General features: G+C 41.1%; 1 protein-coding gene across 2 annotated transcripts; it reads right to left on the bottom strand.

The window, feature by feature from the left end:
* Positions 1-351: 351 nt before the first annotated feature.
* On the bottom strand, positions 352-22,524 carry LOC108245292 (heterogeneous nuclear ribonucleoprotein L-like). 2 transcript variants are annotated; one of them, XM_017432067.3, is made up of 14 exons: positions 22,176-22,524; positions 18,829-18,947; positions 14,513-14,622; positions 13,822-13,949; positions 9,673-9,758; positions 8,883-8,979; positions 8,251-8,323; positions 7,822-7,893; positions 6,634-6,848; positions 6,242-6,363; positions 5,205-5,406; positions 3,343-3,400; positions 3,135-3,233; positions 352-1,530 (listed from the first exon to the last, which is right to left on the bottom strand). In XM_017432067.3, exons 1-14 carry the CDS (start codon positions 22,368-22,370, stop codon positions 1,475-1,477), a joined length of 1,632 nt encoding a protein of 543 aa, XP_017287556.1. In that variant the 5' UTR covers positions 22,371-22,524; the 3' UTR covers positions 352-1,474. The 2 variants fall into 2 exon arrangements, with proteins under 2 accessions (XP_017287556.1, XP_017287567.1); XM_017432078.3 differs by having other exon boundaries at positions 1,475-1,530; positions 22,182-22,370.
* Between the last annotated feature and the right edge of the window lie 5,029 nt (positions 22,525-27,553).

Below are 27,553 nucleotides of genomic sequence, written 5' to 3'. Positions count from 1 at the left end.
ACAACTTTAGTTTGAAGAAATAGTTTAACTCTGACAGGACTAACGATGAGCTAACGGCTAGCCTGTATGTGGACAACACCAAAAAGGGTTGCTGTCATTCTGAAACACCTCCAATCTCATCATTTTCACAGCGGTTCGAGCTAAACGTAGTTTATAAACTTTTACACCGCCGTCAATCTCATAATATATGGAAAGGCTATTCAACAGATGTCCAGCAGGTATTGTCATTACGTAAATTTAATTGTAAAAATCTAGTTCATTAATTCATCATATTAGTTTTATTTCAAATGAACTTATTGGCAGGGTTGTAAAACCCTGCCAAAGATCATCTATATAACAGGATTACCTCTCTGATGGAAATATTTGTCATTTCAGATTTTTTCAACATTTCTTCATGGATTTTTTTTCTTTTTTTTTTTTTCCATTTCAAATCTAGTTTATTTTAGGCAAACCCATCTAGACTGAGCTCATCCCTGGGCCAGACCAATTAAATAACCCTGTTGTTTGCTTTTTGTTTTTTTAAACACAGAATTCTGTCGTTTTCCACAGGACCTCACATCAAATTGCTGGAGCATCCCTTTAAACCTCCTAAGAGCCAAACTCGTTTGCATGGCAGGCATTTTTAAATTTCTCTTTGCCATTTTGGGCTGAATGGGACCTGATGTGAATCAAGAAACACTAAGCAAAATGGGATGCCCACATCTGTGGATGCCAGGTCCCAGGAGGTTGTGTCTGATACTTCGTGTTTTTATCTGGAAAGAGCTTGAATAGTTTTATAACAGGCTCTTCTTTGTAGGTTAGAATATGTACAAACAGTGGGAAAATATGAGAACTAAAAGGTGTACAAAAACAAAACATATTTAAAAAGTAAAAAGTCATCCTCCGGAATACCTTAACACTTATGAAATGATAAAGTACTTCTAACCTTTTCAGATACCTAGTGTTGGCTGAAAAACCTTATTCGGGGAGAAAGAAAGCATTAAATAGGAACTTGCTCAAATCTTACCCCCGTTTACTTCATTTCTTTCAATAATAGCTGAAAGCAAAACAATGATTTCATCTTATCACCTTAAAAAGTTCTATATAACTGAAGTAACCTTAACCTATGTGGATCGACAACCATCAGAAATGTGTGAGCTTCGTTCAGGAAGATCCCAGTTTGTTCTTGTCTTTACACCAGTCAGACAGCTCCTGAAGACTGAGACAAACGTCCTCCATCCTGAATAACAGGTTAAAAATATTAACAACAACGTTTCGGTCACCGGTTGGTCAGCGTTCTCAGTTGTGACTGGGTGGATAAATGATGGGGGTTTGGATTTTAGAGACAGGGGTTCTTCCTTCTTCACACCCTCCATCTCCATTAAACGAGCCTGTCTTGATCATTCGCTGTCCTCCCGGTCTCCTTCCATGTCCTCGTCCTCTTCCCAGCCACAACGCCAGTCATCGGCTGCCTCTTCTTGTGCTCGGCAGCTTTTTATAGATGAGACGAGGTGGAAAAACACAGTTTCAGAGTGTACGGGTTGGAGCCGTCTGCAAATCACAATAACACACACACACACACACACAGTCACTATCAGCGGGGATTTAAATGTGAACACAAACAGAGGATTGTTTGTCTGATAAACCTAAAACGTACAGTGGATTGTAAACGTGCTCATCGCTCTTAGTAATCTTTCTATTTTGTAAACAATAAACCTTGTTGTCTTACAATATGAATTTTTAATTTGATTAAAAGTGACAACATGTCCAAAAATACACCAGATAAATGAAGGGGGAGGTTCTGAAGGGGTGTGTACACACATATTCAGACCCATTGCTTTGAAGCCCCAGTCATCAGCTTCAGAAGCCACATAGTTAGTTAAATAAGATCTATTTGTGGGCAATCTGACTACCGTATTTTCCGGACTATAAGTCGCAGTTTTTTTCACAGTTCGGCTGGGGGTGCGACTTATACTCTGAAGCGACTTATGTGTGAAATTATTAACACATTATTATATCATTTCACATGTTATTTACACACTAAATCGCAAGAGGGCGCTCTAGGCCTGTGTTGAGTCTGACGTAAGTGACGTAGAAGGGGAAGCGCCGCATCTTCTACGTCCGGAGTTAGCGGAGTTGTTTAAAAGTGACACCGAGGATAAAGATTTAATTGGATTTAATGATTTGGAGTGACACGGATGGTTTGCTAAACTTGTTAGCATTTATCCTGTAGTTATCTGAATAACTCTTAATATGTCATGTTAACATACCAGCCACGTTCTCAGTTCGTTGTTTATGTCGTGTAACATAGCATACCGTACAATTATTCAGCCTGTTGTTGCCTCTATTCTATTTTTATTTTAAATTGCCTTTCAAGATGACATGTCTGTTCTTGGTGTTGAATTTTATCAAATAAATTTCCCCCAAAAATGCAACTTATACTCCAGTGCGACTTATATATGTCTTTTCCTTCTTTATTATGCATTTTATGGCTGGTGCGACTTGTACTCCGGAGCGACTTATAGTCCGGAAAATACGGTATATACGCACCTGATAGCCCCCAGAATGAACACTATAAGTAGTTCGGGCTATCACCAAGCAAGAGACAACATGAAGACCAAGGATCTCTTCACACAGGTCAGAGACAAAGTTCAGGAGAAGTACAGATCAGGGTTGTCGTATAAAACATTATCCCCGAACCCTGAACATCCCAGAGCTCCTTTAAATCTATTATTAGCAAACAGAAAGATGATGCCACCGCAGCAAACCTGCCAAGAGAGGGTCGTCCACCAGAACTCACAGACCAGGCAAAGGGGGCTTTAATCACAGAAACATCCAGGAGGCCAAAGACGACCCTGATGGAGCTGCAGCTCTTCTGCAGAGATCTGACCAGTCTGTCAGAGATTTGAGATTTGACGCTCTGCTGAAGCAACACTCCACTGGATTAAGGAGAAACAGCTAAACGTCGTGGAACGACCCGGTCAAAGTCCAGACCTCAATCCAACTGAGACTCTCTGGTTAAACGGGAGAAGTCTACGCTCAGGACAAATCACACAATGACACTCTGAGCTCATTTCTTTTCCCTTGGATTTCAAGAAGCCAAACTTTCTTGGTGTATTTATTATGGGGCTTCGTAGGACAGTGGCTGGACTTACTGGGTATCCTGATCTGGTAGTGGTTGAGGACAGTAAGAGCCTCCACTGCCTCCGTCTTACTGTCAAACTCCAACAAGCCAGAGATGGTCTTCGAGGAAGCTGAGAGAAAGAGAAAAACCGTAAAAACACAGAGTCGATTCAGAATCTATCTGGTGAAACTCTGAAGAATCTAACAGTGGCTTACACAAACAAAAAAAGTCCTACTTACGTTTGGCATCGAACATCTTGAATTTGATGAAGCCAGGGACATCGTGCTCCATACACAGCTGCCAAAACACGCAGGGATCACAAATGGTACATGTTTTAAATACTACATGAGCCACTTTCAAACAGGGCTGCAGTATATTAATAGCATTATTAGTGTTGAAGATTGTGACGATGATATCAGTTGTGATAAACCCACATTTTCCTCCCTCCTCTCCTTTTCTACTGTCATCATGATGCTTAAAACTCTCTTTAGTGTTGCTTTAGCATTTATATTTAGCATTTTAGCTACTTTCTTCTCAATCAGCTGTGGGTATTTAGGTCAGTGGGGATTCATCTGATTGCCCAAATATATTACTGGTATCTGGTTTGGGTCTGTGATTTATTTTAATACTTCGCTATATCGATGTTGTGATGACCATCACTAGTTTTCAACTTTCCTTAGAATGCAACTGGACCAAAGATCTGCAGCCTGTGGCTCTTTATCCCCTCTGCAGAAGCAAAATAACATGGAAATGAATAGTTTTTATGTTTATAACCACAACAGAAAAGGCTAGATTCTGCAGTTTTTCACAGGTTTGTATGCAATCTTTATGCAATATGACACTAATAACACTTGAAGCCAGCTGCCTGTGTGAACTCAGTGTTGTGAGACATTAATTGCACTGTTTTCAGCTTCCTTACACAGCACAGCATCTTTTTCTGAACTGTACCAAAAGCATGTCTCAACATCCTTGAGGGGGAAAAACAAATTGTAGTTTTGTTCACATATCAGAGATTATTAGATTCTCAGTCATCAAAATAAGGCCTTCTTTATAAAGTAAAGCCACTTCTGACAATGACTGTTAGAAGAAGCTTCTGCTTTTACCAGAGGAAATTTGTAAAATCCTAAATATATATTGGAGAACTGACTTTATTTTGTATGTTGACTCTTTCATTTTAAAGCTTCAGCTTTATGCTTTATTAAATCAATGCTACTAAGGCCTCAAACATGCCTACGTAGTTCAGAGGTTAAATTATTATTTTCATACTCCTAATCCTCAATGAGGAAATTCATTCCCTGCATTTTTCCCCCCACTGCATATGTGGGCTGCCCACGGAGCAGCTGGAGGGTTAAGGGCCTTTCCTCAAGGATCCACAGTGGGGCTGATGAAGGTGGAGGCAGATGTGAGCGCCTCACCTTCCCCAGTGATTTGAACCTCTGACCTCCTGATCACAGGCTCACCTCCCTAACCTCTGCACCACTCGTCCCCCACTTTGATTACTGTGAACCGAATTCTTTGTTCTAACATATCAAATACCAGCAAAATAACAAAAGTTTATTGTACTTCTTTGATTTCAAAATGTAACCCACTTTAGTTTTGCTTTTTTTTTCTGTAGCTCTAGACAAATTTTATTTAGTAGCTGAAGGAGTAGAAATGACTCTTTTCATTCTACAGGCTGCAGACCTTTCAGACATATATTGGTATGATTTTAAACTTGTGAGAAAATGTTTCTAAGGATACTGAAAATACTTCTACATACGTTAAAACTTGCCATGTTAGGAGAAGTAAAAGGTAAACATACCATCTTCATTCTAGTGTGAAACAGTTTGGCTTTATTTTATATTTCAGAACTTCTTGTGTTTTTCATGTTATTTCAAAAAAGCAGACTTGGAATGTTATTTGGTTTACCACATTTAAAATGAACAAATGTTTGGATTGTCTGGATTAGTGAATATTTTATAATATTAAAGTGAAATACTAACATTCACTACCAAATAAAACACAAAGGGTGAGGTATATAAAAAGGATGTTTTCATAGTACTTTAAGGAAAAAAACCATTCCAACCAAAGGTCAAAGATGTGTCCAACAGAAGTGCCGCACCTTAAGCAGATGATCCTGTGATATACACGGAGGAACGTTGTAGTAGTGTAGCACAGCAGATGGGGGCTGTATGATGTTTTTTGAGGCTTGCCCGGCGCTGCTAAACCGGTTGTTCCTGGTCATGGCAAAGTCCTTATAGCTGCTGCTGCCGTCCTCCAACTCAAACACCTGACTGGGGATCACAGCGTGCTGCTTGGACACACTGAGCACAGCACAACACAACAGCTGTTATCTGTCTTATCAAACGTGTACAAAACTGTTAACAGAAGAAAAAAAAACAAACATAGTAGCAGTATCAAACTAAAACTTGGAACTACAGAGAGACATCTAGAGCATACAAGTAGAGACCACAGAAATAAAGGTAAAAAGGTTGTATGGAAAAGTTAACAATTATTATCTTACCTGTTTTAGATAGCTCTTTGAATGACCTCAGTTGGGAGGAATAGAGCTGAAGTCTGACAGGACAGATAAGCTGAAGCCTAGAGCTAACGCAGCTAAGACCGAAGTGGACTGCAGCCATCTTGGGACAATTTCATTGTCAACATTTCATAGCAACTCATTTTATGCCAACGATGGCATTTAAACCTTTGCATCACTGTCATTTCCATATTATTCAGTTAGTTCAGCAGAAATATGAGGAAATTCCTGCAGGAAGTGCCCCAGGCTGAGCCAGGGCACTTCAGATTTGGGTTTAGCCGGGTCCTGACTGGTTAGTAGCTCAGCAGTCAAACTCTATTCTCCAAACTGAAGTCATTCGAAGAGCTACGTCCAACAGGCGAGATACTTGTTCATCACAACCTTTCCATACAACACCACTTCAAAATGGCCAGAACCTTCCTTTTAAAAACCTAATCAAACAACAAGATGAAAAAAAAATCGAAATAATTGTTAACAACAGAAAATATGCAGCTCTGGGACCATTTATTATGTAAAAAAAAAAAAAAACTTTATGTCAACTATTAACTTGCAAACTATAATTTTCTCACATTTTAAAAGGCAAAATAATGAGGTTATCATCAAACTGCTCTGTCTCTCACCAGACATTGAGTCTTTTTCCGAACAGCTTGATGCTGTTGAGGTGTGTGATGGCTCTGTCCACAGCATACTCATCGCCCATCTCAACCAATGCCGTGCCAGGGACACTCTTCATGAACTTTACCTACAAAACACATGAATACACACACGTAACAGCTGTCCCGTCAAAGACAAAGACCAAGTAAACACAGCCCTAGTTCTATATCAAAATACTTTGAGAACAATATCTGAAAAAAAATAAATCAACTATGACTGCAGCAATGTTTTATAAAGTCCTAAAGTTTTGTTTGGAGAACTTCTGTTTATCTAAATGAAAATGTTATCATGAAAAAAAGGATTTATGTGCATTTCAAACCATACTGACAAGTGTTTCACATGTTTCCTGTATACCCACCTTCTCGATGTTGCCGTAGAGGCAGAAGAGGTTGAAGATGCGGGTGCAGTTCATCTTGGACGGGTGGAGGCCACTCACCATGGCTACAGAGCTGGAGGCATGGCCAGAGTATGAAGACGACTGTGGCATCGGGTAGGACACCATGTCTGGCACGTCCACCGAGGAGAGCTTGTACCTGCTGTTGCTGGGCAGAGGCAGCAGGGGGCAGGCTAGACCTCCAGAGACAAACAGCAGAATGGAGCTCGCTCACGTCTTTCACGACAAACAAACACAAAGTGGATGCAGGTAAAGGGACTGCATCGTTACTATAGTTCGTCTCGTAACTCAGACTGGATGTGTATACAAAGCTGCTCGAGAGCGTCTGCCACTGATAATCTAATCTAATCAGTAAAGATTGTCGAACAAAATTCAACAAACCGGAAAAACAACCCTGTGTAAACAACAAATACTGCCATAAACTGCATATAAAAGGTAAACTGGACATCGGAACAGAATCCAGAAGTTGAAGCCAAAACAAACTGAGGCGAGCTGCAGTACAAGTTTTTATGATTAAAAAATAAAAATGCTTTTGTTTAAACCAGGTGTTAACTCTTATTAAATCATGTATCTTACTGCTTTTTGTTCAAATATTCATTTTTCCAAGACATTTAGTTGTAATTCGTTATTTGATGCTTAGAAAGATTGTGTGTGTGTGTGTGTGTGGAGTGTGTGTGGGGGATAATAGCTCGGGTGCAAAGACTCTGGCTCCAAAAATCCAACATGGCAGCTCCCATAAACAGGACTCCATGGCTTCACTTTTGAACAGCAGAAGCTGATGAAGTCTTTACACAGTCTCTGAATACAACCTTTAAAAGATAATATTATATGTATTTTGTCTTTTAATGAAAGCTGATATGATAGCGGAAAAGATAAAAAAATAAGCTATTTCTAAGTCCCATAATGTTAAATTTAATTATTATATTTAATCTAAAATGGACCTAAAAGGAAGCAGTTGATATATCTTTTTAATCTGATAAGTCAAATAAGGAAGAACATTAGAGACAAACCAAAAACAGACTTCGACCAAAAAGAGAATTACTCATGTTTAAATATAATGGTGAGATTTTGGTGTGAAGTTTAGTCCCACCTCTGTAACATAGATAAAGTGAATAAAAAGACAGACTGAGGTTCCTTAAGTCTTAATCTTACCATAGCCATTATCAGTGTAGGATGATGGGTGTTCTCCTAAAATGGCTTGTCTTTGTCTTCCCTTTCCACGTTCTGAAACATACAAACATAGACTCACATTATTAGATTCTGTGCACAACTTTTGTTAATCTACCCAACGTTCACTTTAACAACGCATCAAAACCCAGAGAAAGAACATGCTTAGCTAATAATATTCATAGTTTTCTCTCAGTTATAAACCATTTCAGCCCACAATCAAAGTTTGCAGTTTGCAAAGTCTACGAAAGACCCACCAAAAACTGAGTTTGGAAAGTGGTTTTTAAAAGTCTTAATTTTTCCCAATAAAAACCTCCATTTGTGAGTGAATGAAAGGTGCAAACACAGCATCTGTCGTAAGGTGAATGGGACCTAATTAAACGATGAAGGTGATAACCAAACCATTCGTCTCACCTCGTCTGACCAAGTATGGTTTAGTGTAGTCCCAGCTCTCGTTGTCATTCTTTATTACATTGAGACGTGTTGGCTGTTGACACAAAGGTAAAGACAAATATTCAGGATGAAGTTAGATACATTGCATCTTCTGTATTGTGAACCTGAAATCCAGTCAGATCTCTGAAACTATTTTGTACATTGACATCATATGATGTGCTGGTATTATTTTATTTGCAGATTTTTATCTGAAAATGGCTGATTTGTGGTTTCTGAGTTGCCCTCAAGCTGTTTTATTACAGAGACTGACAAGACATAACTTTATATAAGAGTTTAGAATGTTACTTCTTTTATTTATATGAAACAAACAAAAAAAAAAACAAGATAAAAGTTACAAGTCCAATCAGTTGTTTCTTGAATATTTTCACAACCTGAAAACTGATAAAAAGCGGCAATTGGAAGATCTGTTCGTATTATTCATATTAATTTATCTAAACAATGCAAGTTGTACAATAGATATAAGTAAATTTGATTTAGGTCCCTACTACCTGCAGGTAAATTAGATGTAATAATCAGTTTTAATATTAACAATAAGGCACAATGACATCAGGTTTTAAATAGTGATGTGTTGGGGGTTTTTTGGAGTTTCTTACTCTGGCATATTCGATCTTGAGTGTACAGCAACCAGCGTAGATGTCGGCTCCGTTTAGCGCCGCTTTGGCCTTCTGAGCGCCCTGAATCGACTCAAACCTGGAAGAGTCAAGTTAAGGAAAAAAACACTGCACATTTCAAAACACAGAAACACAAAGACTGTGCACCCCATTTTCTTTTTATATTGTTCTATGCGGTTCCTGCACTCAAACCACTGTGGCGTCTTTATAATCATGTCTGGCTCCGAGTGCGGTCTGAGCTGCTGCACAAGTGCTGAAAGAGTTTTATTTCACCGCTCCTGCTGAGATACGAGCGAGTACAGATATGAGTCACGGCAAAGATTTGAAGATTTCTCTTCAGGCGATACTTGGAAACAAAACAAAATGGGCTGCAAGAATGCTGAATGAGAACGTGTCGATGCAACAATGGTTCACTCCTTAAAGGTTAAGAGCAATAATGTGTGAATGATTCACAGGTCAGAGTAAGGTGGATTAACAAACAAACAAGCAAACAAACAGCTTTTCTTTGAAAGTGAAGAGATAATGGACTGAACCTATGTGAAAAAGCAGCCAAAGTTAAAAGGAAAAAAAAAAGTCTGAAGAACTACTGATGAAAACATTAAAAACATCTGTCTCCAGAGAAGTAAAATAAAGAAACGAGGGGTGGCTGAAGACTTTTGCACAGCACTTTTTAAAAAGACTAACATAGCACCATCGTTCCGAATGAGCCGAACTGATCTTACGGCGTACGGCCTCAGCTGAAAGCAGGCGAACTCCTCTTTAGGAAGGATACTCCACCATAGCCTGGATCCCGTTTCGTTTGAAGATGACGATCCTCAACACGCTGCCTATGGGGTTACACACGGTGTACAGAACATCCTGCAAAAAAAACAAAGACATTCAGCATTCAGCACAATTTCCAAACACTGGACTGTCCGTTTGAGCACAACACATTGGAGGTACTTCTTGTGTTGTGTCAGATATCTGCAATGATCATTCTAGACAGGAAGGACAGATATCTGAAATCCTGATTGTGTATATAAAAATGGCACTGAAATGTTAATTTCAACAAAGAAGAGCTTTGAAGATCCCATCTAACTAATATGACAAATTAGTTTTCATTTCCAGCACGTTTGTGTGTGATTAATGTCACGCCAGCAGCCACTCTTTTTGAGCGTATCCTCACCTGGCTCGCAGCAGAACCGGAGACGGGTCTCTGCTTGCCTCTCGGATTTATACAAATGAAGGTGTGTCGCCTTCAACTAAACCTCTAAGACTGAACAGTTGCTCATCCCTTCCACCCAGTCTGCCAAACACAAACCAAAATAATAAAAAAAAAAACAGCTTATTTATCTTCTTCCTACCTGAGACTACAGGAACCCTGCAGCTCCTGACTGATCACAGTCTTTCTCTGACTTTTGTACTTTTTACCACATGAGGGGAATCAAGAATCAATAAATCGCCCAACTCTTCTTATAAGCCATGGTTATCTTACACTGGAACGAAAAGCAATGTTCTCCTGGCATTTCTCTCAGCACCATCGCGGTGGGAACGCGTTTTACACAGAGGAAAAAGCTGTAGTACCCCAAACAGGAACTTCATTTCCACCATTAATGAGTCATTATCACAGAAATAGATTAAAACTCGCACGACACTAGTGGATATATGTTTCTATTTGTTAACACATTCATCCATTCTGTTCTTGTTTCTTTATTTTTGACATTTTATTTCTTGTCATCCATAAAGAGGCGCTGTAGCACCCTCAGCACCCACATTTCCTACGGCCTTGCTCAGCAAAGCAAAATATCTAGACGGTTCGAAACCCTTCAGATCATCCCATATATGTTCTCAAGCACAGAAAAACGGCTGAAATCTCACCTTTATATTTGAACACGAGTACTCTCTTTTTGTCGAAGTCTGTTGACGGTTCGACTCTAATGCGCTTCTTAGTTTGACTCAACAACTTCAAGAAAAGTCCAGTTTAGATTAAATATAATCATTTCATTTCACATTGTCGGACTCTCTTTCTTTCATCTTTTCCAGACTAATTTATTTCAATTTCCTTTTTCCTGATTTTATAATACACCCTCCTAAATCGAAATTTAAATGATTTATTCTTTAGAAAGTCCAGAAGAGAAGCTCATACAATCGATCACATGAATTCCTACAGCACAAAAAAAGCTATTAAATAGCCCATCTTTTAAAAAGAAATAGAAAAGCGGAAAGTAGCAAATTACATTTACTGGCTTTATTGTAATTAGTATGATTTTTTAAAGTAATTATTATCTAATGTTTTAATTGCGTATGTTTTATTTCAAGTGTTGTACTTGGTTACTTTTACTCAAGTCGAACAGAAGATACGGAAATAAACTCCTGGCCAACATGTCTTTAGAGACACTTTGGCTCCAACTTTAAAGGAAGGAAGCTGTTCGTTCTGTGGTTAGCTCTGTTAGCTCAGAGAGACACAGACCTGCAGCCTGTGGTGGTCAGTTTAACACATACTGTATCTTTGTTTAAGTTTAAACAAAGTTTCATAAGTTCAGTTGCTAATGCTGATTAGCTCTGTAGCAGCTGATAGGCAAACTAGTTATTAATTATGCCAACGTTATAACCTTCACACCTTCCATCAGCAGCAGCTCCTGAGCAGAAATATTAGTGGGGCGGACATTTCCTGATCACTAACCACAAGCTTTACGATTTGTGTTACATTTTCTGTGAAAAAAAAAGAATATATGTTGCTTCATATTTATTTATTTTTTGCTTTTGTTGTGAACAATGTTGTCACCTTTTATCTCCCTCCCTAGGGTCAAGATTGTACCAAATGAAATCAATAATTAAATTAGACAAACAGATGCCTCCTACACCCACATCCACCCCCACCTGAAACTGGAGGTTTTTAATTGTAACTGTGTAAAACACAACAGACAGGTACGTCTACAATAATACTCCAAATTAACAAAGTTAAATGGGGGAGGGGGATTTCTAAAACCCATAAAACTGTGTGCATTTATAGTCACCCCTTTGCTTTAAATCCCAACTTTTACATTAGAAGCCACATAATGAGTTAAATAAGATCCACCTGTAAGCGATCTGAGTAGCTAAAGGCACAGAAAGCTGCCATGTTGGAGAAAATGTCCTGTTCTACGTCTCTCCTCGGTCTTTAGTTTTCTGTCTTCATGCCCGGTCTGTTTGCTCCAAGCTGCTGATAATTTATCTTCTAACTTTAGTCTCATCAACGGATTCTGAAACAGAAAATCTCCTCTGTTGAACACAGCAGGCTCAATGCTCCACGCTATTCCTGCATTAAGATTACGTGAGGTCTAACGTTAGTCGTGGCCCTGTGAGCTAAAACCAGCAGAAATGTGTTGAGACTATTTGCTCTGCCTGCAGTTCTAATCTCTGCTGACAGGCGATGTGACGAATGCAGGCGAGGACCTGTTCTGCCACATGCGCAACTGCAAATAAGTGAAAAACTGAAAATGAAAAAAACCAAAAACCATTTTAAAAATGTCTAAATAGTTGAAAAGTCATGTTTATGCCATTTTACGTCTCTGGGAGCAAGAACTGTCTCACTGTAGCCACAAGAATAAAGTGTAATCAAATCTGGAGGAGGGCAGGATATTTAGGCACTTTCCTACCAGCTGCGTTGTGGTTCAGCATGTTTTGTTGTTGAACAAGTTGAGCACCGAGGGACGGTCTGAGCTGAAATGACTGTTTATTCTCTCCACCCATTTCAAATGTCAGCTGGATATTTCTTTAAATTTCGTAACTACATCTTAAACTACGAAGTTTTGTGAAAAGCTTTCCTCCTGTGCTTTGCGCTCCACAGGAGAGACGTCCTCCTGCTGTAAAATGTAACTTTTACTCAACGTCAATTTTTAATGTCTCACTTTTTACAAGTAACTTTACTTGTGCTTGAGTACAATGTCAACAGAGTAACTGTACTTTTTCTTGAGTAAGTTATTTAAGTACTCTTTCCACCTCTGAAAAAGTCAACCCCTATTTGTTTCAAAACAAACGTATATAAAAATGAGAGGACAGCACATGCGATAAAAGAGATCTTTTTTTTTTAGTTCTTTAAAAATCAAACCAAATTTGCTGTCAAATGAACAAAATCATGGAAACATTTCCTTCGATTGTCACTGTGAAAGACAACATTGGTGTATGAAGAAAAGGAAGCACGTTAGACTTTAATTAGACTTCCACTGCAGCCAAAGCCTTCAACGTTCAGATGTGAGGAAAAAAAAAAAGAGAGTCGAGTAAAAACCTGGATTCATCACACCAGTAATGTAATGATTAATCTGATGCGTCACAGCCTATTATAAGGGTGGAGTAACACAAAGGAAACTGTTCTGTTTGTGTTTCACAGAGGCTTTAAGCTTCTGTCTGTCCACTAAAGTTACTTGACTTGTTGCAGTCGGGTTCTCATAAAGTTTACTTTCGTTTTATATTTTTAAGCAACCTCTAACATTTAAAACTTTTTTTAAAATGTGAACAGATCACTTTAAGAGGGCGGTTTGCTAATTTACCTGGAGACTGAAGAACAAATCAGCTTATATCCTCAGTAAACAACAAGCACTGTACCTGAAAAATACCCAAATGTGCTGAGTTTCCTATAGAAAGTGTTTCAGAAGGGCAGTGAGGTTTCAGAACCTCAGCTGAACCCTATCAAACATCGCTGGAGAGACCAGAAAATGGCTCCACCAACAGTCTCCATCTAACCGGTCTGAACTTGAGAGGATTTGTAAAGAAGAACAGCAGAAAATTGCCCACTTTATGCCTTTTAGCAGCAGGTGATAATAACCTGAAGGTCATTAACTCTCATTTATTACATCCCCCCCCCCCAAGTTTAACACCAACTGTGAGGTCAGAGTTAACACGATGATGCAACCAACACACAAAGGGTTTTAGCCCATCGTCCGTCCGTAGGGAAGTGTGTTACCGTGGTGATGGGGTAGAGAGGGTTCTGTATGGACAGCAGGAGGACCTTGTTGCCGCTGTTCGGGTTGTCAGCATTCGTTGGCCTGGTGATTCTCTTCGAGGTGGAGTAATTAAAGTAAGCCTGCTGGCCTGAAACAACAGAACAGTTGGATTCTAAAGTTTAAGTGGAATTTTATTATTTCAAAATACTGAAACGTCATTTGACTTGAACACATGTTGGAGGTCCGCATCAGCCCCTTTCACACTGTCATTCTGCTATATGGCCGAAGAGACCATCCTCTTTTTGTTTTTTAAAAAAATGAGGATTTTAGTTCAAATGGGGCACTGCGAGCACCACCTCCCACATCCGTCTCATAACCACATACTTCTCTGGTTCAACTTTCCAGCTGGTGTTCCAAACAAGTTTAATTTTCTACATTTGAGTGATCATGAAGGATCATGAAAGAATTACTAAAATAATCACAATGATCTGAATCAGAAAGTTCTTTCTGGTGGAAAAGTTGGAAACTGGATTCTTATCTTCTGTTTACAGTTTGTATTCTGATTATTTTGAGCGTGCTAACGCAGGAAAAAAAGTCCAGAAAAGTTTGCAAACTTGAACATCTGCATGCTAAATACAGACATGCATTACCGATGAATCTCATCAGTGATTTTTTACAGTAAAAAAAAACAAAAAAACAACAGGTCCGAACCTGCGATGTAAACCGGCTCCTTGGCCCCACAGGACACACAGCGGTCGGCACTCTCCACTGCAGAGAACTCTACCAAGGCCTGACGCTTGAAGGGCATCATCATCACATAGCTGAGAGAAGAAAAACAAAAAAAAAGACACACAAAGATCAGGACGGGACTTCCTGATGTCGTCTGTGATTATGTGAATGTGTGTGTGTGCGTTTTTGTCAGGGTTTCACAGAGTGATTCTTATTCCCATCAGCAGCACATTGGGGCGACTGTAAAATTAATGAGCAAGGTGTTAAAAAAAATACTTTTTTAGCAAGGACACTAAAACAAAAACACAATGATCTGTTGTGTGTGGAAATGTCCATGATATTACAATGTTAGAAAATGCGTTTTTAACAAATGAATGTAAAAAAGTCAGCAATAGTAAAAAAAATGAATAAAAAAATCAGCACCTTTGGATTATTGCTGTCTCTAATTCACTCCTGTGTTGTCTTCTCTGTTTGATTTGAGTCATCTTTATGTTAGAAGGAGAACCTTTAACCCAGTCTGACGTCCTGAGATCAGGGGAACAGGTTTTTCAATTTCTCTGCTCCATTCAGCTTTTCCTTAAGCCTGACCAGTCTCCATGTCCCTGTGACTGGTTTACTTCCAGACACATTTAGACTCGAGGCCAAACAGTTCAATCTTGATTTCATCAGCCCAGAGAATCTGGTTCCTCTCAGTCTGAGAGTCCTTCAAGCAGCTTTCAGGTGTTTTACTCTGAGCAGAAGCTTCTGATGAGTCACTCTAAGCCCAGAAAGGTGGAGGCCTGCAGCTCTGGTTGTCCTTCTGGACCTCAGCCCCGTCTCCACACAGGATCTCTGAAGCTCAGTCAGAGTGACCATCAGGTTCTTGGTTTCCTCTCTCACTAAGGCTCAGTGAGGCCAAAACCACTTAGAAACGTTCTAGTCGTACCAAACCTCTTCTATGTCAGAATCATGAAGGTCCCTGGATTCTTAAGATCCTTCAGCAGAAATGTATTTTTTTGTTTGTTTTTATCTTTCCCTAGATCTGTGCCTTGCAACACTCCTGTCTCTGAGTTTTGCAGGCGGGTGCTTGGACCTCATGGTTTGGTTTTCACTTCAACAGCTAGAAGACCTGTTTTACAGAGGAGTGTGTCGCTCCAAATCACGTCCAATTAGTTCAGTTCAGCACAGGTGGACTCCAGTCAAGGTGTAGAAACACCTCAGCAGAGACCAAGAGAAATGGAAGGAAACTGGGCTAAAGTTCAGGTGCTGTTGCAAAAAGTCTGAATACTTATGGAAATAGGATATTTCAGATTTTTATTCTAAGAACTTTATACAAAATCGTTTGAAATTCCAGTCTTACTTTGTCATTATGGGGTACTGAGTTTAGATGAATGATTGTAACATTAGGCTGCGATTTAAAAAAAATTTAAAACAGTAAGATGAGACTGAATACTTTCTTTCATGTCATTTTGCTTCAGAAGATAAATGTTACTGTTTGCAGTGATGCTGTACAAAAACTCCCACTGCATTATGATGTCTTTATATACTGCTAGTACAAATACAGATTCTTAAGCACTGCTTTATGTTCATAATCTTCTCCATTTGGATTACTGACATTATTTACTGTTTTACTCCACAAAGGTTTACAGATTCTTTGTTTGAACAGCACAGTTATTAGTAGGTAATATTTATAATGAGAGTGCATCTGCTGGGATGTTTGAGCAGCAAATTTTCTCCACATTTTTACACCTCTACCGTTCATGTGTGAAAGTAGCTTCTGAGAGTGTAGATTTCTGTGGGCATGTCATTACAGCTTTCCAGCAACGCTCATGCACAGCAGCAACCGATCATCTCGGTAGGAAGCAAAATATCTACTCGTATCATGAATACGTTCTGCCCGCTCTTTGTGCAGACCGCTAAGATTGCCATCTCACTTGTTGACAGCACTGCCTGCTAACCTGTCAACCTGCCCGTCTGATCATTAGTGCATTGGCATTTTGCTCCTTTCAACAAGAACTGTCAATTCCCTGGAAATTTCTAGTTAATTGCTTCATTATTTTTGTACAAACGTGGAAGGGTCCTGTTAACAGTTAACACAAACGTTATGTATTCCTGCTCCAGAAATCGTTGACTTTATCCACAATCAGCGAAAGAAAATGAGTCTACCCTGAATGGCATTCAAACTGGAGACTCCCACATGAAAACGCTTCTCGTATCCTACTGAGCTAACCAGTCACACTGCTTTCAAGCACCCAGCGGCATGTCCTCTTGCTCTTTCTGGGTTTGAGGCGAACCTGATCGCATTGCCGTGAGCGAGCCCTCTGATTGGCTTGTGGCGCTGCTGTCGTTAACCCTTTCTGAGCTGAACTACAACTAATTAATGTGGCAGACTGGGCATAATTTGTGCAACCTGGAACGCAATGGTCTCACCGGCTGGATCTGGCTCGGACGCTGCCAAGCTGACAATCACTGATCTACACCAGCGCCTTCCCGAGCAGGTTAAATGTCCAGCCTAAGTTGCTATGGCAACACACCAAATCTGACACAAATTTATGACTGTAAAATAAGCCCAACGATGAACATGACGCTACCTGCTGAGATACTAATCCTGCTTAGTAATACAAGTTTCAAGTTGTGGATAAGAGATGAATGTCAACACTGTAGGGAGATGCAACAGAGACAAAAGCCCAGAAACTGTGACCCCCCCTTCAGACCTGGAACTAACATTGAGTGTATTGAGGCTGTTCAGACCGGTTCAGATCCGATCAGATCTGAACCGGTCTGAACAGCCTCAATACACACTGAAGAAGTCTTCACTCAGATCACCTCCCCGAGTGGTCTGGACCGCATACATTTGATAGTCTAAACACAATCTGTCCAGAGTCACTTAGTAGGACCACCTACTGAACCAGTGAGACCCACACAAGCAGTAAAAAGAACGTCATCGGTAAAAAAATGCTTTTTTTTTTGTTTTGTTTTTGTACTTAAATGTTTTAATGATCTGTTTATCTGAGCCCTTCTCAATAAAAATGCCCATTTTGTCAGTGGATTACCAGGATGCTGCGTGGTGAGTTTGTTGTTTAGTTTAAAGTTTGTTCTGATTATTTTTAGAGCTGACTGCGCCCGCTGTGGTCTCTGTAAGCTATAATGTGCCATGTTGATCACAGAACAAGTGCCTGAGAGGTGTTCTGACCCAATTTATTCACCCACTTAAACACAGCGCTGATGTTACGTTCACAGTGAAGCACTGTTGGATTTTTAGGCCCTATATGGGTTAAAACCGTCAGTCTTTGCTCCGCCACGTGTATTATCGGCAGTGGGGTGGCAGTGGCCCAGGAGGTAGGGGTCTGTCCTGTAACCGGTGGGTTGCCAGCTCGAATCCCCACTCCAACCGTCTCAGCCATTGTGTCCTTAGATAAGACACTTTACCTGCCTTGCCTACTGGTGGTGGTAAGAGGGCTCGTTGGCACTGGTGTAATGGCCGCCTCACTTCTGTCAGCCCGCCCCAGGGCAGCTGTGGCTACAATGTAGCTCACCACCATCAGTGTGTGAATGGGTGAATAACTGAATGTAGGTCCTTGGACTAGATAAAGCTCTATGCAAGTGCAAGCCGTTTATCATTTCACCGTTTATCTTCCACCTTCCAACAGCGAGCGATAATGCATGAACGCACAAGTAGCCCCACTTTGGATAAATCAAGAGTAAAAAGTCCAACTTGGCAGCCATTTTCCATTGAAAAACAATAAATATTAGCACTCTTGTTATTATTTTGCTGAACTTTTTCACCCCAGCTGGTAGCGATTAGCGAAAATAGTCATTGGTGCACAGATAGTAGTGGTGAGTACTGCGTTTTTTAACTATATTGTGCTCCCTTATGCTTCTGTACAAAACTGCAGACTAAAAATTCAAGCAGACTATTGCTCAATGTGGGGCCTGTATGTGGCAAGTCGTTTGCACAAAATATCTATCTTTAGAACATCTGTTAGACATTTTTACAAACGCACTTTCCCAACGAGCAAAGATACACTTCTGATTTTGAGCAGAAAGCCACACAGACGCAGAGAGATCGTGGCGGCCATGAGCATCACAGTTCACGACCTCAACTATACACGTCAAGAAATAGTACTCTTGAATATCTTGGCCACCAGTTGTGGTCAAAAACATGACATGAAATAGAAATTGAGATCTAAGCAAGTACGCTAACAGTTACTGCTTTCCCTCATAGCTGTTTAACTGGCTATTCACCCATCCCCCAACATACACACACAGCAGTACACACATGTACACACTCAGTACAGGCATAGTAGCGACTGTCTCACCATATGGCTCCAAATTTCTCCAGCGCGTCTATGAGGTCAGCTTCCACCACGGCCTCGCAAAGACCCCTGACATGGACCACGGGACTAGGAGAGATGAGATGGGAGTCTTCGCCATCATCCTGAAAACACACAAAGCGACAGCCGCAGCAACACGCCGTTTAAAAGGACGATTTCCTTTTTCTCCGCTCCCTCTAGGCTCAATCCTAAAAATTAAAAAAAGTAGAACATCTCTTTTCGTAATTACACAGTCGACGGTCAGCTCGATCTTCAACCGAAGCGAAAGCACTCTTTTCAACTAAAGCCTTCAGTCGTTGATGGCTTTGAACGTCTTCGTCTGCTTTGATGAGAATAAAACTGAAGATTGTTTTTTTTGGACTCTAAGGTGTGTCAGCACCTCTCCTATATAATACATCTCATCAGCCTGGAGTCTGTCAAAAGTCAGACACAAAAGATTTGGGTGTGATATTTGATTCTAATTTTAACTTTGAGAAACAAATATATTTAGTGTTAAACAAGATCTTAATTCCCTCCTTGGTTTGCCTTCAGTCTGTGCTGTTCGCTGCAGCGAGGCTGATAACTATGACGAACAGAACTCCCGTTCTTGCCTCTTTCTGCTGGCTCCCGGTACGCTTGAGGAGTAATTTTAAAGTTTTGGTTTTAACCTATAGGGCGCTTCATGGTCACACCTACCAACGAGGCCCTTCAGAGCCTCCGTCTCCCCCCAGAACCCTGAGGCCTTCAAATCAGATGATGTTGGTGGTACCTCGAACCCGTTTCAAAACTCGTGGAGACCGAGCTTTCCTGGCGCTGGCTGTGGAACGCTCTCCCACTGCCCCTACGCCACACAGACTCTTATGAGAACCATCTAAAGACATTTTTATTCAGACAGGCTTTTACCCAATTTGTTTGCTGTTTTTTTGAATTACTTTTTTCCTCTGTGAAGCACTTTGTGATGCATGCGTCTGTGAATGCTGCTACAGAAATAGAATTTACTTACTTAAAAGGCAAAATGCCTTTTCTCTTTTAAGGCCTTTGAAAGGGTGATCCATGCTTTCATTACATCCTAACTGGATTATTGTATCCCTCTCTAAATGTTCATCACGCATGACTCTTACAGCTGCACGGGATCTTTTAACATGAAATCTAAAGTTTCTACAGATCTCCCCTGTGTTGACTTGTCCTCGATGTCTCCCTGGTCATTTTAGGATTCATTTTACAGTTTTATCAACGACACTTAATGAGCAAGCTCCTGTACATCCGTCTGACCTCCTGCAGCTTTATGTCTCCTCCAGATCCCTTGGGTCTAGTAGTAATTTACTGTTAGTTGTACTGAGGTTCAGGCTGGTACACAGAGGTACTCGGGCTTTTGCAGGTGTAGCTCATAAACTGTAGAACAAACTGCTCCTCCATATTAGACAGGCACCAATTCTCAATGCCCTTATATCCAAGCTTTTATTGGAGTTTATCTTTCCATTACGATTTTTTTCCCTTTAATTTCAAAGATTTAAAACCTCTTTAATAATTAACTTACTTGATGTTTGTCTTTTGCACATTTTGTTTTTCTATTTCATCCCTATGTGTACAATACATTGGTTCACAGCAGCTGTTTTTAATTAGGCTTTTATAAATAAATCTGAACTCATTTTCTGTAAGCTGCTGCTAAACCACAGGCAAAGAGCACTGATATTTGTTTTAGATAAAAAGGCCACAATTTTACTTTCACTTTGGAAATGAGACATTTTATCAGCAGGGTCTTAATGATGCGTTACACACTAGTTCATTAAGTCAGAAAATGTTACAGTTGCAGGCAAACGTTTAGGTCCACTCAGATGGATTTCTCGAAATCGAAAACCAGGTGGCCAAGTTTGAATTTATTGTGGATTTTCTCAAAATCCACACAGAGTCAAAATTATGTATACAAGCTGAAATATATCCATTCATGCAACGCTGATATTTGCTTTAATGTCCCTTAAAACGCTGCACCCCGACCAAAGGCTTTCTGTAGCCATCAACAAAGTTCTAGATATCTGACCACTCTTCTTGGTAGAATTGATCAAGCTCATTGGCTGGTTCCCCCCGGCACGGATCGGGCTTTTTAGCAAAGTCTGAAACCTTTCTGTGGGGTTGAGGTCGGAGGCTTTGAGAAGGCCATTCCAAACCACTTTAACCAATCAGAAACCAGTTCTGTTGTGTTTGGGGTCATTGCCCTGTTGGAACAACTAACTGTGTCCGAGTTTCAACCGTCAAGCTGGTGATTTGAGGTGAAACTGGAGAACTTGGAGGTAGTCCTTTCGCTTCATCATTCTGGGCACTCTACACAATGCACCGGTACCACAGCACGACGCTGCCGCCACCATGCTTGACAGCTGGTGCAGTGGCCTCAAGCTTGACTCCTCAAAACATGCTTCTTGTCGCTGTGACTCAAGCAGGTCAATTTTTGTCGCGTCTGACCACAAAACGTTTCTCCTTGAAGGTATTTTGGCTTTGCGCGTGCGGGCAGACGCCAATTTCTGTCGAGCCTGAAGGTGTGGTCTTCCAGGAGGCTCCAGTTGTTGGCAGGCTTCGGCTTCCATGGTTCCTGGGTTGTTCTTGAACATCCAAACCAATTTCTGCTCCTCCTCAAATCTTCAGGGCTCCTTGGACTTCTCGCACCGTTGAAAAGTGGCACGAGTGCTGTCAAACAAATCATCTTCATGCAGGCCAGCTGCAGTTAATCATCACCATTACCAAGAAGTTATTAGACATTAAAAGATTCAGGTGAACGTGTGCACATATATTTGATCCTGTATGTATAACCTTGACGGTGTGGAATAGACAAAATCCACAATAAATTCAAGCTTGTGCACCCAATTCGCCCATTTCATCCTGAAAGAATAGCTCAAATAAATCATTAACAGCCTAAAATTAATATGACAATACGACTTTCATGCTCAGGATGAGTGTTGTGTTATAAGCTAACTGCAAATTAATGAAGATCTTTATTTTCTGCGTGCTTCATATTTGAGATTTGAGTTCAGATTGTTTTCACCACATCCACGTCTCCAACAAATAACGCTCCAGATTTGGAGGAGTTCAGCTATTATTTCACTGAATCCTCGGCTGACTGAATAAGCTGAAAAGCTTCCAGACAGAGCAGGACGGAAAGTCCCATAAATGAAGTTTTCTTGCAGCCAGGCTGTGATGCAGTGTGCCTGTAGGAAGAGAAGGCTGCCATGCACCTTCTGGCGAAATGAAAACAGCAGCAAACGGGTGGACGCGCGCACACGCACGTGCCCCGTCTTTTGCAGCGCTGCAGGGTGTCGTTAGATAATGATGATAATAATAATAATAATAATATCTCCGCTCACCCTTACCTTCTGGGCCCCTCTCCACCGGGCCCGGCTGCGGGGCTCTGCCTCTCCGTTCCCGGCCAGGGAGCCGCTGTCCGAGTCCTCCCCCTCCTCCAGCTCATCCTCCGGGCCCGGCTCGTCCGTTTTCAGCCGCTTCGCCGCCCTTCCGTACTCCCCTTCCTCGCGCTGACCGGCTGCTTCGTCCGTGGACATGTTGTGGCGGGCAGCAGGCGTGGAGTCCCGTCAGTCGGACAGGTCCATGGCAGCTCTCCCGCGTCTTTCCTGCCCTCGGCGTACCTGTCCTCCCCTTCGCGCCTCCGAGCCCAGCCTCCTGTTTCGCGGCGGCTCTACGACGCCACTGATTCCTCGCCTGTGTGGAGGTGTGAGGGGTCCGGACACGTCCCGCCCCCTGGGGCTTCTGCCATTGGATAGTGATTCCAGTTCGCTGAAAGCGCGGCTCCTGATTGGTCGCGCTGGCGCGTCAATCACTCCGTGCTCTGCAGAGGAGGACTGGGAGAGGAATAGTGGGCAAAAGATTCAGTTAGGTAGGCCAGAAATAGCAGAGAAGAGGAACCAAAACATTTTTGAAGATTTTTTGCGACGGTGTCACAGCAATTTCGTCCTGAAATTCTAACATCCGTCAGCTTCTTTTCTATAAAAACAAATAATTTGGGGCTTATTTTTGTAGCCATCTAAGCTGACAAAATGATGACATGTTGATGTATGAACTGTATAAAAGACGTAAAGAGAAATAAGACCAAAAGAAATGATAAAGCTGCTCCTGGCGGCTCATTAAGATCACCGTGGTAACCATGCACTTGTGTCTCTCACTCCCTGGCTGCACTCCCTAACAGTCAGGCTGAAAGAAACACAGACTAAAAATTAGGCCTCAGGCCTTCAGTCAATTTGCAAAAACTTGAAGCTGATATGAAAAAAAACTGTCAGCAGGATTGTCACATGTGAATTTTTATGTGTCTAAAAAAAAAAAAATGGGCAGGATGCAAAAGCATGAGGTGGGGCACCAAGAGAGGAACTGTGGTTTTGTATGAGGAAGATGTGGGAGAGACAAATGTGAGGGCAGTGACAGAAGGACAGTGAGACACTGGTGAGATGTGCAGTAGGAGTGACGGATGAATTCAAAGTGGGGGTGTCACGATGGCTGACATCACCGTCCCTTGTGTAGGTGCCATTAACACCAGAACAGCTGCTGAAAAAAAAGGAAGCATGGACTGATGAGAGATGGTATTATAAGCTGCTCGGCGATGAATCTCAGTTCTGCATAGCCACGGACGACCAACGTGTGCACGTATGGGGGCGCAGAGGGGGGACATCCAATGGACACGCCAATGTCGAGGAGAGACACGCCAATGTCCCTCCTGGTGTCCTCCGGCTTCGTGGGCCGACGGCGCAGGACTGTGTCCCCTTGTACAGTCTTTCAACGAGGCAACATCCTTGTGTCTGTACGTGTCAAACGCTCCCATGGTCAGCCACAAGTGACCGTCATGGGCCCAGCAGTGTGTCAACTCTGCTATGTGATCTGATATTGCAACGCAGCTGACCTTTTAACATTTTCTTTGTATTTTCTCACACCGTCTCGGTGATTCACCTTGAGTGTGCAAAACCACTTTGTAATAAAAAAAAGAGAAGAACCTGAAACTTCTACTTTTGTAGAGGTGCTCATATTAGCTGATGATCAGTTAATTAATGCATTTAATTAGCATCTGCTACTTAGCCAAATATTTTCTTCATTTTGTCCTAGTTTTTGTTTTAAATAAGTAATCTTTCAGTGTAATACATTACTCACAGCTTCATCAATGACAAGTAATGTATTCTATTATTTATATATGAAAAAAACAGCTTCTGGTTCATCAGCTGCTTCATGTTTCCACCTTTAACATCTGTTCAGCACCATTGTTTGTTAGGATAGGATTTTTTTGGGGTATAAAATAACTACAGTCAGTCACGCTACAGAGCTGCCTTTATTCTGTTTAATCTGTTCCTTCAGAAATGTTGCCTTGTAAGTAAGGTGAGATGGTATGTAAGGTGGAGGCAGAAGTCATTTAAGGCATTTAACCATTTCATCAGACGGTGAAGTTAATTTCAGATGTCACAGTGTAATAAATGTACAGCTTGATTTGGAAAATGTTGAACGTTTGACAGCTGAGACTGTGTGAATTGTTTACAACAAAGCTCATCTCATTATTGTCCATCAAAACATGCCTCGAAGATCAACTTGATGTGAGGTTCCACTTCCCCTCTCCTGCATGTGGTCACATCACATTGTTCCTGTTTCTCAGTAATGGCCAGCACACACACACTTACACACACGTACACTCAAGACTGTTTCCCACTTCCCTAAACCTGTTTCTCAACAGAAAGCCGCCAGTGACTGCGACAGTGTGACAGAGGTAAAGTGACAGTAACTTTACCTCTCTGACTGAATGTGGGCGCAAGACTCCGTTGTGTTTTCACTTGAAGAATTTCTTTAAATTCACCTGAAACAAATTCAGCTTCCTCGATCCCGCAGAAGCTCAGAATAAAAGGGAGTCAATCAAAATTCTCATTTGAGAGAAATAAATTAAATCGCTGTGAAGCTCAGAATAAAAGTGGAAGGTAAATAAACTCATTTTATTGTAAAAATGATAATAATAATTTCAGATGTTTGGCAAATGCAGATGTTTAGGAATCAAAAACAAGTGAAGAAGTGAGAGACGGAGCTCAGCTGTGGCTGGGTTGTGGAGGGAACAGATCCAGGAGGGAAACTCAGACATCCCTCTCTGTAGTCAAAGATAGGCAAGAGGAGACAACAAACAAGTTTTTTTTCTTTTTTTTTACAGTTTCATACTTGTTTTTTGTCCCCAACTTGATAAAAACAATTGTCGTGCTTTACAAACGCAGAATGTTCTGCTGCTGTATGAACGTTTTGTCATATCTGTGATTTTTTTTTCCCCCAACACAGCAGTTTGTTACAGATCTTCCAAGAGAAGTGACTCAGTAGTTGTCATTGCTGTCTGGCGACCTATAAATGTGACTGTGCTGTGTTATTTTCATGTCTGTGTGCCTTTTCATCCTTTTTAATTTCTTGTTATTTGTAATATGTTGAACTGAAAAAATGCCCGTGTCTCTTCAGTTGGACATCTCAGTTTTATATGCAAGCAGAAAAGATTAAAATCCTGCTAAACCTGGAAAACCTGTCTTCATTATAGTCTAACCCACGAGATAACTAACAAACCTGCTTTATTTTTAAAGGGCTATTTCAGCCATTTCGACATGGGTTCTTGTGTTAAAGTTATAAAAAATAATATCTTACCTGTCGCAGATAGCTCTTTAGAGAAACAGCACTACGTCTGAGAGGACTGAGACGCTCAGACCTCTTGGTCCATGTTGACAAACTAACATTGACCCACTACCAAAGCAGGTAGGAGATGATTTATGATGGCAGAAATCCTCAAAAAGTCATAGCTGTCCATGCAAATGCTATCGTATAAGCCTTTACATTGCCACCAAATTTGCTTTACACTTATTTTGGCAGTTACATTTAGGAATAAAAATACTGTAATAAAACAAACGTGTATTATTCAAGTGATGAAGTGAGAGATGGAGCTCGGCACAGCCCCCACCTATCGTCATGAGGTTTGGACCATGAACAAGCAGCTGCAATCAGCTGCCTTCATAGGGTGGCTGAGCTCAGCCTAGTATAAGGTGCTAAGATGAGGAGCTCCGTCATCCGGGTGGCTCCCGGCGTAGAGCCACTGCTCCTCCTTATCAAAAGGAGTCAGCTGAGGTTTGGGCATCGGACCGGAATGCGTCCAGAGCAACCCCCGTTGGGTTGAGACTCATCTCCAGAACTCACTGGAGGGATAATGTTTCCCCTCTGGCCTGGGAATGCCTTGGGTTCTCCCAGTAGGAGCTGGAGAGAGTCACTGGAGAGAGAGATGTCTGAGTTTCCCTCCTGGATCTGTTCCCTCCACAACCTGTCCACAGACAAGCAGCAGAAAATCGATGAATTGATGGAAGTTATTCAAAACCCCAGTGGATGGGAACAGATGAAAATATACAGTAAGTATGTGACAATGAGACAGTTAAGGACAAACTCAAAATCTGTAAATCTAAAAACACACCAACAAGTGACATTTTTGTGTCTTTACTAAATACTGAGAGGAATCCTTCCATGTTGCTGCCAACAGCTTGCTCATAAACATGAAGTCAGTTGTTCATATCAGGTATGTTGTTTTTGAACCTGCATAGCAAAGGTCAATGAAAAAGTGCACTCTGTGGTTAGATAGCAGCAGAAACCTGAAGCATTTTTTCCTCCCGTCTCTTGGTCTGCTGGCATTCGTTTCTGCTCAGCTCTCCTAAGGTCCAACACAGCACTTCAACCAGGTTGAGGTCTGGATCATTGCAACACTTTGGTTCTTTTCGATTTCAGCCGTTCTGTTGTAGATCAGCTGCTGTGTTTGGGATCACTGTGCGGTTGAATCATGACCCAGTTTGGTCCAAACATCAGCTGTCGGACAGACGGCCTCACTCTAGACTCCTTTGGTCCACAGAGGAGTTCATGGCTGACTCAGTGGCTGCAAGGTGTTCAAGTGTTGTAGCTGCAAAACAAGCCCAAATCACCAGCCCTCCACCACCGAGCTTGACAGATGGTATGAGGTGTTTATCCTGATATGGTGTGTTTGGTTTTTTTCAAATGTGCTGGTGAGCATTATAGCTAATCGTCTCCCCTTTAGGCGCATCTCTGTTATAGATACAGTCACAAACCAATGAGCCCAAACTGCATCGGTTTGAGAACAGCAGTTCATTGAAATATTGAAGATTTCCCATTTTGTCAATTAAAATATAGCATTAAGGAATCAGCCATCCTGTAGGATGTTTTTTTTTTTAATGACCAAAGCAAAGGCTCTTTCCTGCAAAGCTCATTTACCAACTGTTACGTCAGAAAATTGGGATCAGATAAACAAAGGAAAAAGATTTGTTTTTTTTCCATCTGAACAGCATTGTCCTTTTCGAGTAGTCAGAGATAAGAGAGAGGAGGTGCAACAAACAAGTTTTTTTTTTTCCTCGTTTTACAATTCTATCATTGTTTTGTTTCCCAACTTGATAAAAAAAAAACTTGCCATGCTTTACGAAGGCAGAATGTTCTGCTGTCGTATGACAGTTTTGTCATATCTGTGATTTTCCAAGAGAAGTGACTCAGCATTTATGTCATTGCTGACGGGCTTTCTATAAATGTAACTGTGCTTTGTTATTTTCATGTCTGTGTTCATTTTCATCCTTTTTAATTTCTTGTTATTTGTAATATGTTGAACTGAAAATATGCCCTTGTCTCTTCAGTTGGACATCTCAGTTTTATATGCAAGCAGAAAAGATTAAAATCCTGCTAAACCTGGAAA

This window comes from Kryptolebias marmoratus, linkage group LG22 (assembly GCF_001649575.2).
Source record: "Kryptolebias marmoratus isolate JLee-2015 linkage group LG22, ASM164957v2, whole genome shotgun sequence".
Classification (NCBI taxonomy): domain Eukaryota; kingdom Metazoa; phylum Chordata; class Actinopteri; order Cyprinodontiformes; family Rivulidae; genus Kryptolebias; species Kryptolebias marmoratus.
The sequence above is the reverse complement of the archived record's forward strand: the minus strand, read 5'-3'. Positions and strand labels throughout refer to the sequence as shown.

What these genes read in the sequence shown, in the direction of transcription:
- LOC108245292 (XM_017432067.3), bottom strand. Translation starts at nt 22,370, where the DNA reads ATGTCCACGGACGAAGCAGCCGGTCAGCGCGAGGAAGGGGAGTACGGA. An exon ending in CTACACTGATAATGGCTATG is followed by an intron (nt 6,849 to 7,821) that starts GTAAGATTAAGA and finishes TTGTCTCTGGAG; the next exon opens with GTCTAGCCTGCCCCCTGCTG. An exon ending in CTACCAGATCAGGATACCCA is followed by an intron (nt 1,531 to 3,134) that starts GTAAGTCCAGCC and finishes TGTGATTTGCAG; the next exon opens with ACGGCTCCAACCCGTACACT.